General features: G+C 42.7%; 1 protein-coding gene across 3 annotated transcripts in view; it reads left to right on the top strand.

Annotated features, from left to right (window-relative positions):
- TPR (translocated promoter region, nuclear basket protein) overlaps positions 1-15,018 on the top strand; it is a 72,386-nt gene that overhangs the window by 17,295 nt on the left and 40,073 nt on the right. For all 3 annotated transcript variants that reach the window (XM_063134860.1, XM_063134850.1, XM_063134840.1), the window contains exons 11-22: positions 468-559; positions 1,416-1,613; positions 2,644-2,751; positions 4,282-4,508; positions 5,409-5,572; positions 7,064-7,206; positions 7,311-7,459; positions 8,118-8,280; positions 9,555-9,689; positions 9,901-10,041; positions 12,806-12,974; positions 13,864-14,030. In XM_063134860.1, coding sequence (XP_062990930.1) covers positions 468-559; positions 1,416-1,613; positions 2,644-2,751; positions 4,282-4,508; positions 5,409-5,572; positions 7,064-7,206; positions 7,311-7,459; positions 8,118-8,280; positions 9,555-9,689; positions 9,901-10,041; positions 12,806-12,974; positions 13,864-14,030 — 1,856 coding nt within the window. The remainder of the gene's footprint in view (positions 1-467; positions 560-1,415; positions 1,614-2,643; positions 2,752-4,281; positions 4,509-5,408; positions 5,573-7,063; positions 7,207-7,310; positions 7,460-8,117; positions 8,281-9,554; positions 9,690-9,900; positions 10,042-12,805; positions 12,975-13,863; positions 14,031-15,018) is intronic.

Below are 15,018 nucleotides of genomic sequence, written 5' to 3'. Positions count from 1 at the left end.
TCACCTCCACCAGGACGAGCGGATCAAAAGCATTGCGTCTACTTTTGGATAACTGCAGTTTGTGATCTAGACTGACAAACTGTGGTTAACATTAACTGTAGTTAATTGAAAAGACACCAATTTCAAATAGTGGCTTCCGGAGCTGGTTTAAATTAATCACCCTTAACATTAGCCACAGTTTCAGGTTTAGACAACATGGCAAGCTGTGGTTAACTAAAAATGGGAGAAGAAGCTTCCAGACTCTTCCTGGTTGTGCATGAGGGGGAGAGCAGGGTGTGAACTGGACGGTGGTGGTGGGGAGGCATTGCTCACATCTGGCTAAACTTGCACATGGTGTTCGAATGCAGCCAAGGTGTTGATTAAAATAGGGCACATAGTTTGAAGCCTTGATATTTCGTTTGCCCACTGTAATGACGATCATTTTATAAAAACATGTTTGATGGCCTTTTTTTTTTTTTTTGTACTAGGGGCCATCCTTTCCGAGGACGAGCTGGCGGCTATGTCTCCTACGGCTGCCGCAGTAGCAAAGGTGGTAAAGCCTGGCATGAAATTAACGGAGGTAGGAAATAAGTAGATGGTACAGCTTGCAAGTTCGTGTGTCTTTGTTTGGTTGTAGCCTCATTCACTGGGACCATTTTTAAATTGAATGCTCTTCTAGGAGAAATAAAGTCTCCTCATAAGTTTTCTCTGAGCGTGATCCTTCTAGGGAAAGGAAGGAGGCTATGGTGTGCACAGTTTGTACATTTGGGTTCTTCCTAAATCGCATTGTGGGGTAGCTGTTTGCAAAGATGAAGGCCTTCTTCATGGACTCAATTGAGAAGATGACTTGTGAAGAAAGTACACTTGCTAGCTGCAAATTTGCACAAATTTGCAAGTATGCACACCCCATTGATTTCGGTGCATTTATCCATGTGTATGAATGAATGAGTGCTGCTGTTGAAGATAGATATTGTAAGCTATTGAAAGTGAACAGCAAGGATTCCTGGGAATATTGTCTTCTTGTCCCAAACGAATACTTTGCTTGTGCTGGATAATCAGTTCATTGGTCCTGTAACGAGACCTTCCAGCTTTAAATAGTTTATCTGAAGCCTCTGTTCCTCTCTGTTTTGTTTCAGCCTTGCTGTTGGCCAAATCACTTTCTATTGTCAGATCTGTTTTTCAATGAAGCACCCTATGGATTTGGGGGTGGGTGGGGGAGGAGTTGAATGACATGACCACATGGGTGGGGGCTGATTGCATGGGTCGTTTGCATGGCAAGTTCTCCAAAAGGGTATTGGCGAGACAGTAACAGAACACATGCTGGGAACAGGATATCTCGTGATTACATGTGTGCCAGTAGATAAATTGATGCCTGTCTTTTTTAGCTGGCATGTTGGAGAGGTGAATTGTTCATGTGTTTTGGTCTTTCCACCCAGCTTTACAATGCATACATAGAAGCGCAGGATCAGCTGCTGCTGGAAAAATTAGAGAATAAGAGGATTAATAAGTACTTGGATGAAATAGTGCAGGAGGTAGAAGCCAAAGCACCCATTCTGAAGCGTCAACGTGAAGAATACGAACGCTCGCAAAAAGCTGTAGCAAGTCTTTCTGCGAAACTTGAGCAAGCTATGAAGGTTAGTATAAAAAGTAACTGAAGTTAGGATTCAAAATAAAATATCTTTTATAAATTTATCCAGCTATGTTATTGGTTTTGACCAGTGAGTCTTTTTTCATGTACAGCTACTCCTTGAAGAAAGTTCTAGAACTTCCCACCCATTTCTGATTTCAGACCTAACTATTGTGGACAATTTATAGCCACATAATTAAGCTGCTGTTTCTCCCCGTCCCCACAACATTTCTGGTAAAATTGTAGCAGATAATTAGAGTTTGTATTCTGGACCTGAGATCCACAATTGTGGCCAAAATGCATAGTGCAGCTTTGACTGGACTGGACCGCTTCAGATTGCAATTGGGGATTATGTATTTAAATGGTCCCCTGTATATACATATTTAAACTTCATGCATATAGCATACTAGTGTTCTAGCCTAGGAAGCATTCTCCCTGACACAATGATGTATTTGTAGTTGATTTGTTGCAAGTGTGATGGCAGTTTTCTTCTTATTGGCTCTGTTCAGACAACACGCTAAACCATGATGGTTAAGGGTTTTGAGCTAAACCTTATAGCTTAGCATGTTGTGTGACTTAGCCATGACTTAGTGTGTCATGTGAACCGTTCCTAACCATGATGGCTACATAACCACGGTTTAAACACGCTCACTAACCACTTGCTGCAAAAGGGTTAGCGGCCTAACCATGGCTTAGCATGTTGACTGAACAGGTCCAGTGACTATCAACATTGGCCTGTTTAGATGGATGAGTAATGTGTGAGGGAGCACTTACTGCCATTTGAGCTTCACCCAAATCTGAGATCGCTGGAGGAGTCTCTGCTTCAAGTTTCTACTTGTGGACCAGATTGACCTCCTCTCAGAGCTGCCTTGTCTGTTGCCCTGGAGTTGTGGAATACCTTGTTTCCACAGGCTGTGTGTGTCCGCCATTTTTCCTTCTGACATCCCACAAACAGGTTAACAATGTGGCTTTGGCTGCTTTTTTGTTGAGTCAGCTGTTTTGCTGCTTTTAATTTATTGATTTTATTTGATTTACAGGAAATCCAGCGCTTGCAAGAAGGTGCTGATAAAGCAAACAAGCGAGCCTCTATGCTTGAAAGAGAGAACCAGAGACTTGAAATCCAAGTCAAAGATCTTTCACAACAGGTTAGTTCGGGGACAGCACATTCCTGCAAGCCTTTGACCTGATTAACTGTTTCACTTGGAAGTAAGAGCCAGAGTAGATATTCTGCCAAAAACCATAGTCTGAGATCCCAAGGGTTGGGGGACTTTCTGCAGCAGATTTTGCAGAGCAGGTAATATTTTTCAGGTTGGATGGCACAAGAGGGGATGGACACACAGACAGAGAAACCTGAGTAATTGGCATGCAGCGTGTTAGCAGAAATAGCTGAATAAAGCCGGCTGAATCCAAAAAATAAAGAACTTGGCAAACTATACAGGTCATAAAACAGTCTCCTGACTAAGCAGCCAGAAGTGTGACAGCAATGTAAATCAGTCTAGGTTTCTAACAGAATTTATTTATTTATTTATTACATTTTTATACCGCCCAATAGCCGAAGCTCTCTGGGCGGTTCACAAAAGTTAAAACCATAATAAAACAACCAACATGTTAAAAGCACAATTACAAAATACAGTATAAAAAGCACAACCAGGATAAAACCACGCAACAAAATTGATATAAGATTAAAATACAGAGTTAGAACAGTAAAATTTAAATTTAAGTTAAAATTAAGTGTTAAAATACTGAGAGAATAAAAAGGTCTTCAGCTGACGACGAAAGCAGTACAGTGTAGGCGCCAGGCGGACCTCTCTGGGGAGCTCATTCCACAACCGGGGTGCCACAGTGGACAAAGCCCTCCCCCTAGTAGCCACCTGCCTCACTTCCTTTGGCAGGGGCTCACGGAAAAGGGCCCCTGTAGATGATCTTAAGGTCTGGGCAGGTACATATGGGAGGAGGCGTTCCTTCAAATAACCTGGCCCCAAACCGTTTAGGGCTTTAAATGTCAATACCAGCACTTTGAATCGGGCCCAGACCTGGACTGGCAGCCAATGAAGTTGTAAAAGGACTGGCGTAATGTGATCTCATCGGCCAGTCCCTGTTAGTAAACGGGCTGCCCTGTTTTGTACCAGCTGAAGCTTCCGGACCGTTTTCAAAGGCAGCCCCATGTATAATGCATTGCAGTAATCCAAACGAGAGGTTATCAGAGCATGGATAACTGTAGCTAGGCTATCTCTGTCCAGATAAGGGCGTAGAATGAAGCCACTACTACTACAGAACATACTAAATATGCTAGTCTTTTTATACACAAAGAACCCAGGCTAAAAAGGGAAATGGTTTGACTCCACCAGGCTGCTAGATTTATTTATTTATTTATTACATTTCTATACCGCCCAATAGCCGAAGCTCTCTGGGCGGTTCACAAAAATTAAAACCATAGATGCCATTCCTCCCCCACCCCACCCCTTGTGAGATCCCAGTTTGAACCCAAGGCTCCCTGGTGCATCCAGACCTGTTAGTGAGCTGTGCACCTTGAGTGACCCTTGCTATTGCACCTACTAACTAAGAATAAATTAACCCTTAGCTTTATTTGGTGTGATTTCCCCTTCCATCACTATTCCAACAGAGCATTGGAAGCTGTAGTTCTCTAGTATGAATGGTCTATTTTCTTTTTAAAGATAAGAGTGCTTTTGATGGAACTCGAAGAAGCCCGAGGCAATCATGTTATCCGTGATGAAGAAGTGAGTTCTGCTGATATCAGCAGCTCTTCCGAAGTAATAAGCCAGCACCTGGTCTCCTACAGAAACATTGAGGAGCTTCAACAGCAAAATCAACGCCTCTTAGTAGCTCTTCGAGAGCTGGGTGAAACTAAAGAGAAAGAGGAGCAAGAAACCACTTCATCGAAGTATGTACCGTTGGTAATGTGCTTAAACATTCAGAAACAAGGCTCTTGTACATGCTGATATTCTTGTTCTAATAAAGTAATTTGGTAAGAACTATTTAAATCTTTAATGGCAAAATGTGAAAATGGGTCAAACACACTATTGTTGCCTTGGTCGTATCTGTAACGTACTCTTCTTTTGGTAACTCTGAACATTTTTGATAGCACAAATTGGGCCTGTTCAGACAACATGCTAAACCATGGCTAGGCTGCTAACCCTTTTGCAGCAAATGGTTAGTGAGTGTGTTTAAACCGTGGTTATGTAGCCACCATGGTTAGGAATGGTTCACTTGACCCGCTAAGCCATAATGTTTAGCTCAAAATGCTTAACCACCATTGTTTAGTGTGTCGTCTGAACAGGGTCATTAACTTGCAGCTAATGATGCCATGCTTGCACCTCAGTAGATATTAGTGATTTCGATTTTTCACTAAGCTTATTATCTTTTTTCTGTCCCTGTGCTGGCTCATTGCTGCTTTTTGCATCAAGGTTCTAGCCCTTATTGTTAAAAGCTTCTCAGTCTTGACACTATCATCTTTTCTCATGCCTAGAATTGCCACAGAAGTTCACAAGCACAATTTGAGAGAATCTGGAGTTACTGTTCAGGAACAAAATGTGAAGAAGCTAAAAGAATTTTGATATTGAATGAATGCGTTCAGGGAATTTTCCGCATCTCTAAAGCCCTATCCATAACCTTTTTGTACACGTTGCGATAAGGGAGCCTAGCTCATATCTGCCCTTTGGATTCCAGGCTCCTAGTTCAACATTATGTCCATTAAACCAACGTTCTGTTGATTTTAATCATCTTTGGCTGCCTAAAATTCATATTTCAAGATTAGTAAAAAATTGTTTTCTGGCTATAACAGGATTTCTGAGCTTCAGGGTCAACTTGGCGAAGCTATCACTGAGCTAGAAAAGTTGCGTGAGTCACGCCACCACCAGATGCAGCTGGTGGACTCCATAGTTCGTCAGCGTGATATGTATCGCATCTTACTGGCACAAACAACTGGAGTTAACATTCCGTTGCAAGGTAGGGTGAGATCCATAATGCAAACATGCCTTGATGAATTATGACAGAAGTAAGGTTTAGGCTGATGATGATCTAGTGACATACAGTGAGAAACAGAGTGGGTAGAAATGTCCCCAAAGTTGTCCTAACCTTTTTTCAGGTTAATGATTGGAGCAGTTTGCTAAACTCCTGTGGAGGAAGAGTTCAGATCCAATGTCACATTTTATATTACATCAGTTTCTTTGCGTACGTCACAGTTGATCTTGCAGAAACAATTTCAGTTTTGAGCCATGTGTTCAGCAACACATGAGATTTAATTTTTTTTTATTTTCCAAAAGCTTTAGCTGAGAATTTTGCAAGAGGCTGTGGGAATTGGGGAGAACAGCACACTTCCAGCCAGTCTCTGTAAGGTCGAGAAGATTATGACATGTGCCATCCTCAAGAATGTTAACTGGGAGGATTTCCAGAGGGATAGCTCTGTTCGTCTGTTGAAGCAAAACAACAAAGAGTTTTGTAGCACTGTAAAAGCTCATGCTTTAAATTTATTATGGCAGCCCTTTTTTCTGAGCTAGGAAGATGAAACTTATGTGCGCAACAGTAACAGGAGTTCTAGATAGGTTGGGGAAGGCAGTAAGAGACCTGCCCTACCTGTGGGACTAGCCACCTGCCTTCCAGCAAACAGTAACAGGAGAGCTAGATATGTAGTAGTGATCTCATTGTGAAAGCTGTAAATTGTTATTTCTTTATTATATTTTTAATCCACCCAATAACAACCATTCTCTGTAAAATGATGTTTTAATGGGAATGCAGTACCTCGAATAGGGTATGGCTGACAATTCCCTGACCCCCATTCTGTGTCTTTCTAATCTTTCTTTTCTGGTCATTCACCAAAAGAATTGAAATTCCCAATGACAAATTGTGCAGTTGTGCACAGATACGACACACCTATGTATATTTATGAAGATTTGTCCTGTTCGTAGAATTTACCCCATTGTAGAAATGCCTTGCCAGTCAGGAAGCAAAGGAGAAAAAAACACTCTGCCTTCTGGCCTTAGCCAGAGGAACAGGCACTACTGGGTTGATTCTGTATTGTAATGCATTGTAATGCCTTGGTGATCATTTGGTCAAACCATGGGGCCTAAATTAAACAAAAACGTGGACTTTGGTCTTAGAATTTGGGGTTTCTAGTGCAGAATTCCAGAACCCACTACAGTGTCATTACGGGAAGTTCTGGCCAATGAATGTGAACGAGAGCCAATGTGGGATAGCAGCTTGAGTGTTGGACAGGGACTTGGGTTGAAGCTCCCTAGATGATCTTGGGCCAGTCGTTCTCTCTAAACCTAACTTGCTTCTCAGGGTTGTTGTGAGGATTAAATAGGGTGGGGCGAGGAGAGCACCAAGCACACCAGCCTGAGCGCCTTGGAGGCAGGGGAGTATAAACATGTAATAAACAAGGGATATTTTGATTTCTTCTCTCTGGGTTGTAAATTATGCTTTTTTGGTTTTGTATAGTTCCGAGCATCTTGCCAGAGGAAATGTCTCTGATGTCAACCCCTAAACGCTTATCAGGCACTCCTCAGGCCATGTCAACGCCAGTTTCTGGAGCAGCCTCTGAGTCAACGGAAGCAGCAGAAGCAAAGGCCGCTCTTAAGCAGGTACCAATTGGTCTTTCTCCAAATACATTTATCCTCACACACAAAACTAGCACTTTTCTATTTCACCGTTGAATCTGTTAACATGTGGACAACACTCTCTACAGCTGCAGGAATTTTTTGAGAGCTACAAGAAAGAAAAAGCAGAGAATGACAAACTGCTGAATGAACAAAATGAGAAGCTTCAAGAACAGGTTACAGACTTGAGGTCACAGAATACAAAGATTTCCACCCAACTTGAATTTGCCTCCAAGCGGTAAGACAATGTTTAGGCGTGCTAATAAAAGGCTCCTGTACAATTAACTTCACAATTCCCTCATTAGAAGTAGCATATGCTATCTGTACCGCAAAACCCACAGTTCTGTGGCCCCTTGTAGTTGGAAAAGTTACTTCAAGGAACAGGGCAGGCCTAAGAATGTCTGATCTACCTAAGGTTAGGAGGTGGCCATGCTGGGTAGTGCGCCTTCCTTCCTTTTTTGAGGTAACCATGATTCGTACAATATCTGAAAACTGTTCAGAAACTGCACATGAGGACGATGTTAGTACATGAGGACGATACAAGCTTGTTGTACATGGAATACTGACTGACTGTTGGAGGGGGGAAGGATAACCAGGGAGGGGCTGGAGGAGAGCTGGAACCCTGAAATGAAGCATTCCACACTGCACCATTTTGTTCCATGGACCCACCTGTTTTATATCATCTAAAAATGGTAGTTATATTTATGGCACACTTTGCTATTTTCGAAGTCCCTAGGTTTATCAATTAACTCTACCACTGTAAAAACCTGTTGGACTTTCCCATCACTTTGTTTGTTCCTTTTATGATTTTAGTGAAACCTTTTTGTAATTTTTATTTTATTTTGTCATGCCAAATTGGTCAAACTAAGTCTTACCTATGTTAATTCCTTGTAAAGTTACGAGATGCTGCAAGATAACGTAGAAGGCTATCGGAGAGAGATAACATCGTTGCACGAGAGAATCCAGAAGCTTTCAGCAACCACTCAGAAGCAAGAACAGATCATCAACACCATGACACAAGACTTGAGAGGAGCCAATGAAAAACTAGCTGTGGCAGAGGTAACTAGTGCAGTTCATTTCTGTTAATTGCCATTTTTTTCGTGACTGCGCAAGAGGCACATTCTTTAACTGAAAGGTAGACGACCTTTTTGGGGGGGCCTGGGCACATTTTGCAGTTTGACAAACTGTCCTGAGCACCTCTTCCTGGTGGCTGGATGCACTGCAGAAGAACACATCAACCTGCAGCTACCCACCATCTTCATTTCCAAAGAATAGCTCTGACCCCCCCCCCCCCCATGTGTGGCCCAGAGGCATTTATGGGGAAAGAGCATGGGAGCACTTTGCTTTGAAGCAATCCTAACTACTGGTAAGAAAATTTGTAAAAAAAAATAAAAATAAAATAAAAGTGGGAAGGGTTGGGCATCTTGGTGGGTGCCAAAAATGGCGGCCAAGGGTGAACTGGAGCTCACGGGCACCCTGTTGCCTACCCCTGCTTTAATTGATTGATTGATGAGAGCCAATCCCTGTCAGTCAAGAAGAGACAAAGTATGTAAGCTACAAGGGACCCCTTGGAGGACGAATATGGCAGAATTGTAGGTACTTTACAGTAGTAATAGCTAGAGAAGATTTTAGCGTCCTTGAATCATACACTTGTCTTCATTTATAGAGCTGGTTGATACATTTTTGTATTTAGGGAACAGATGAGCTAACTAAGCATGAGTTATTAAACTATTTTGGCCTTATATACACAAATGACTGGATATTAATGTGAATTGAGGTTTCAGACGAATAACTTAGATCTACTTAGATATCAGCACTTAACTTTACCAGGATTGGATTAATTAACATTGAATCCAACTTTAAAGAGGGGAGTTTCAAAAGCATCCCTAGAGAACAACGTTTATGTATTTGTGGTGACCAAGCAGTAGAGGGTACAGTTCATTATGTTCCATACTGTAAACTATACAACACCCCTAGCTATAAACATCTAGTGAGATTTCTGGCTTCAATTACTCATTATACAGATCTGGATAAAATTGGCTACCTATTCACAAACACTGCGAAATCCATCTCGTTAAACCTGGCTTGCTTTGCAGCGAAAGCAGCAAAAATTAGGAAAGACTTAGTGTCCCCTGATGATAACTAAGATTGCTGGTAAAAATCCCAGCACCATATATGATGTTTTATATGTAAAAGTTCAATATTTGAAGTTTAGTACAATGCTGTAATGTAATGTAATGTAATCACGACTCTTGTATCTGGCTAAAACCCATGCTGGGTTGCCTGAATAATAAAATTCAAATTCACTGAATCAAATGTCATCTCTTCCTAAGGTCAGAGCCGAGAATTTGAAAAAAGAAAAAGATATCTTGAAAATGGCCGAGGTTCGTCTGACTCAGCAAAGAGAATCTTTAATAGCGAAAGAAAGGGGACAAAATCTATTGCTTACTAATCTACAATCTATTCAGGTATGTTCTATCGTCTTTTTTTCCGCATACTCTCTGGCTTTGCGGTCACAATAATGGGTGCGCGGGGAACACCTGTTCTGGAACTGCATATATGTTTCTACATTTACGTTTACTGTGTGTAAGGGGCTTAATAAAAACTATTTGGAAGCTCACCTCCCTTGAGCATGATTTGGCAGAGGTGATCCATGTAAAAACGTCTTGCTCTTACTAGGTGATACTGGAAAGGGCCGAGACAGACACTCAACAGAGGCTCAATAACCAAATAGAGAAGCTGGAACGGGAAATAGCCCAGCTGAAGAAAAAACTGGAAAATGAGGCGGAACAAAGGCATGCCCTCACCAAAAATCAAGATGTAAGTATTAGAAATAAAAGCCACAAGCCGATCACATGATTCTCCTTTCCTGAGTTACTGATGTTTGAGAGGGAAGATAAATGAGCCTGGATTCATTCCTAGTTCAAGATACCAGAAGAGAGTTTAATTAGTTAATATCTCATTTCTTCAAATCATAAGGTTGAATATAAAGGTATCCTGTACATGCGCATAAAATTGAAACTGAGTCCAAAGAGATCCCTCTGCTTTCACAAGTGTGGGAGCTGCTATAGTACCTACTGCCACGACACAGGCTCTTTACAGCAGGCCTGTGTCTGCGGACACTCCCTGCTCAAGCTAAGCACCACCACTTTAGGAGCCTGAGGTGAGGGACAAACACCACCTTTCTACAAACTATGTGGAGAACGGGGTTACACAGGAACAATTTCAGGAATAAAATAATGCGCTGTGAATTACATGTGCTGATGGTGAATTAATGTCAGAACGGGTGTTATAGGTATATAACTTCAGATGATAAATGCCAAGGAGGCACGTGGGATTTTTTGTGGTAGTAAAACAAACTGAATAAAAATTCATTTCAATGTTCACAGACTTTGTTTTATAATAAAACTTTTCAGATCCTTGTTAAAACCTCTCATCCAATCCTTTCTCTCTTATACACGCTTTCCTTTCCCTCACTGCTTCACTCTTGAACTTCCTTTATTATCAGGATTGTTTAATATACACCAACTGACTATATGCACACTACACTCAAAAGACACCCCTCTCTACCCTGATCCTCTAATTCTCCCCTCGAACCCAAGTACTTCAAAAACAACAACCCCACCATCACCTCAGTCATTCCCTTATAAATCCTCCTCCCCCCTCCTAAGATATTCAATCTCCACCCACTCAGGTCAACATTCTAAACACAATAGACTTACAAATTTGGACGTACATTAGGGAACTGACTTGTGGGGTGTAACGCCACACCTACCTATTACGACACCGTGCAAACTGTTGCTCAAGTGTTTGCAGAACATTGGGCTGTATCCAATGCTGGCTGCGTGGGAAGCTACTGGCCCCCAAAGCAATCTGAAATGAGCGGAAGGGCTCATTTCCGGAACTGGGCAGATCCACAGAGCTTGCAGGAGGGCGCTCCATTGACCTGCCCCTTTCCAGAAACTAGCATTTCTGCTCAATTCCAGAGTTGCTTTAGGAAGTGCTAAGTTCCCATTGCACTGGGGATTGGGACCTGCTGGCACAACAGAATGAGTAGCGGCATAATGACAGTATTGGATGCTGCCCAGTGTCTGCAACTATTTTCTTTAGCTTCATGTGTCTTTGGAGCCACTCATGATGTGAAAATAAGATTTTTAAAGGGGGAATCTTCGTTGTTATTATTTATTACATTTCTATACTGTCCCCATAGCCGGAGCTCTCTGGGCGGTTTACGGAAGTTCAGTGAACAGTTTTTACAACATGGTCCCACCACTGTGCCATGATAAGAAGGTTAAAAAGTGACCTTATCCTGTCTTGTGGGTAAACAATATGGATCGGGGATGTCAGGGGTTTGGCAGGGGCTGCTTCTAGGTTAGGGATGAATGGGAGGAGTTCTGTTTCATAAGGTGAGAAGGGTGTCTAGAATTGCCGCATTTGAGTTTGGAATCCAGGAAAAGGCAATGCTGACGGGGATGCAAGAAGGTGGATCTCAGATATGGTTTTAAGCTGAATGCTGACACAAGGAGCTGGCATTCGTGGCTCTCCTGGGCAGCAGGAGGAACCTGCGTATGGTACAAAGTCAGGCTTTCTTTTTTTCTTCCCTGCCTCTTCTTCAGTGCTGCCTGCTCTGCAGCTTCATAGAGTGTAGGCAAGACCACCCCAAGGCACACGGGGCTGCAAATCTACTTTACAGCACCCTAGAATGGCGCTTTCACATACTATGGACTTGCTAGAACGGTTTGTCATCACTGGGCAAGTCTGTCTTTGCGGTCTTCTGATACTTCTTGTGGTGCAGAGTTCGTATACCTTCTCTATGCCTCTCTTTTATTGCTTTCTGATCCCCTTCCCTTAAAAGAGCCAGGAGCATCCGATAACTCACTTCAGCTCCAAATCATCTTCTATAGTGAGAGTGCAGAACCTTAGGCCCAGAGCCAAATCTGGCCCAGGCGGAGTCCTAATCCAACCCGTTGGGGCTCCCCACATGGCCACGCCCCTTCCTCTTGGCCCCACCCCTTATTTGGTGGTTCCTCACTTTTTGTGCTGTCTTTCCCCCGTTCTAAAAGGTTGGATGTCTCTCCTAAGGCTTTGTTCCTGGCAGTGAGCTTTCAGCTAATTTTTTTTGGTATTTCTGGCCCCGCCCTTTTTTTGCCCTAGGCCCCACCCACCATGCGGCCCCCAGGACCTTCTCTGAAATGGAATTCGGCCCTCAGGCTGAAAGAGGTTCAGCGCCCCTGTTCTGTGCTATGCAAAATAGCAGACATGGGAAACAGGGTGGCCAGTTTTTAATAAATCTGTGGACAGAGTGCGGTTGGTTTCAACTGCTTACAGGAAGCTTGGTAACTTAAGCCTTTTTAAAAAAATTCTTTTGTAGATTTTTTTTTTCATGTTTAGTGATGAAAACAAGGATACCACTTTTAGAAGTATTTTATGATTGCATTCTATTATGGGTGGGTTTTTGAGAGAGGAGGCCAAACCGATACTTCAACCTTGGCTAAGGTTTATATAAAAATTCTACTTCTGCTTCCAGCCGAGTTACATTTTGGTCAGTCTGACTTTGAAGTAAGGTATGTGTGCTTCTATTCAGATTCATTTGTTGGATACTAAAAGGCAACTTGAGACTGAAATGAACCTTCACATTAATACGAAAGAACTGCTGAAGAATGCCCAAAAGGACATTGCGACATTGAAACAACAGCTTCATAACATGGAGGCTCAGTTGGCCTCCCAGTCATTGCAGCGAACTCCTGGTGAAGGTAAGAAAAAACAAATGTTTGCCAACTTGAACCTTTGTCGAGTACTGGTCAACATGGGACAGCAACCTTAGCATTGTTAAAGCCAGTGGAATTCAGTATGCCCAAATTTGAGGAGGCAAGCGCCTAAGATAGGGCTTGAATGTTGTCAGTTATGCAGACTACTTTCTGAGTAACACTTATTTCATTTAATTTTATCTTGGTCTACTTGTTCCTTCAAGATTGTCAAGTATTATTTTTAAAGGAGGTTTATATGATCTTCAGCAGGGACACAGACTCGGTTGCACTACTTCTCATTGGAATCAATAGGAGTTGATTTCATGATGAACTTTTCGCCCTGATTTTAAATGGGAGCCTCGTGTGGCGCAGAGTGGTAAGCAGCAGTTACTGCAGCCAAAACTCCCCACGGCCTGAGTTCGATCCCAGCGGAAGCTGGTTCTCAGGCAGCCGGCTCAGGTCGACTCAGCCTTCGATCCTTCCGAGGTTGGTAAAATGAGTACCCAGCTAGCTGGGGGAAAGGGAACTACGACTGGGGAAGGCAATGGCAAACCACCCCGCTACAAAGTCTGCCAAGGAAACGTCAGCGAAAGCAGGCGGTCCTCTGGAAGTCAGCAATGACTCAAGTGCTTGCACGAGAGGTTCCTTTCCTTTCCAAGTGTGAATAACCTGGTTTGGATTCAGTCTAGGTGACAGTAATGTAAGAAACGCATATGCTTGGCTTACAAAGTTCAACAATTTGTATTATGGTCATGATGCGGTCCGCAACTGACATGCGCGGCTCGGAAAATAACCTACGATGGCCTGTTTTCCTTCCCCGATCATGCAAACCTGGCCAACATTAACACGGTATTCCTTGGAAACTTATTTAATGTAATGGTTCTAAATTTTTTAGGCCAGCCAAGCACAAGTGAGGATATGGATGATCTTGTGAGTCGATTGAGGCAATCTGACGAGCAAGTCAACGATTTAAAGGAAAGGCTGAAGACCGCCACAAGCAACGTGGAGCAGTACCGAGCGATGGTTGTGAGCCTTGAAGAATCCCTTAACAAAGAAAAGCAGGTGATGATACTATTCATACTACTTGCTAGCTATAAATTAGCCTGTGCAAGTACAGCTTTCTCACTGTGACCTATGGTAGGAAGAGAAAAGCTCCCTTAAGAACCAGGAGCGAAGCTTGGGAGTCCTTCCAGAGGTAGCTCTTCTGGATGCCCAGGTGACAGCTGTAGCCAGGAGGACTCTCCAGCTATGTCCTTTCCTGTGCACGAATGGCCATGACCAGGTCTAGTGATGTCCATGTTGGATTATTGTAATACGCTCCATATGGGCCTGCCTTTGAAAATTGTTCAGAAACTTCCTTGCTTCAGAATACAACAGCCAAACCATTGTCTGGTGTAAGGCTTTCTGGTCATATCACCCCAATGCTATTTCAGTTACACTGACTGTCAATTTCCTTCCAGGCCCAATTCAGTATGCTGATTTTGATGGTCTAAGCCACTAAATACTCTGAGCCCAGGATGCATTAACGAGCAGACCTGCTGGGGCGTTTTGGTCAGTCACTGAGCCCTTGTTGATGGCCCCCGTCACACATATGTCCTGGGCCATCTAAAACATGGCAAGCCAAATATGAGATGGGGCCATTTTGATGGCAGAACCTGAGTTCTGAGTTCTGAGTTGTGAACCGCCCAGAGAGCTTCGGCTATTGGGCGGTATAAAAATCTAATAAATAAATAAATAAACAAATAATACCCTTCCCAATGAGGTCTGCATGTATACCTTGCTGCAGCCAAATCTTGGCTTTCTAAAGAGTGCCTTTGGTCTAAAAGAATGGTTTTGCTCTAAAGATTCGGCTGTTGTGAAATTGCCCTCTTGTTTTGCTTGTTTTAAAGAAAAGAAAGTACTGCTTTCATTTTATGGGCAGTTTTTAAATGTTGTTCGTGAGCCACTTTGAAGGTCGTTGACAAGAGGGCAGGATATAAATGTTTTTATAAATAAATAAGCGCTCCATATGCTGGCATACCTCCATTTGCAGCAGTATGCAATCGGAGTT

This window comes from Elgaria multicarinata, chromosome 1, assembly GCF_023053635.1.
Source record: "Elgaria multicarinata webbii isolate HBS135686 ecotype San Diego chromosome 1, rElgMul1.1.pri, whole genome shotgun sequence".
In the NCBI taxonomy this organism is placed as follows: Eukaryota; Metazoa; Chordata; class Lepidosauria; order Squamata; family Anguidae; genus Elgaria; species Elgaria multicarinata.
Note: the sequence above shows the minus strand (reverse complement) of the source record. Positions and strands in the feature narration are given on the sequence as shown.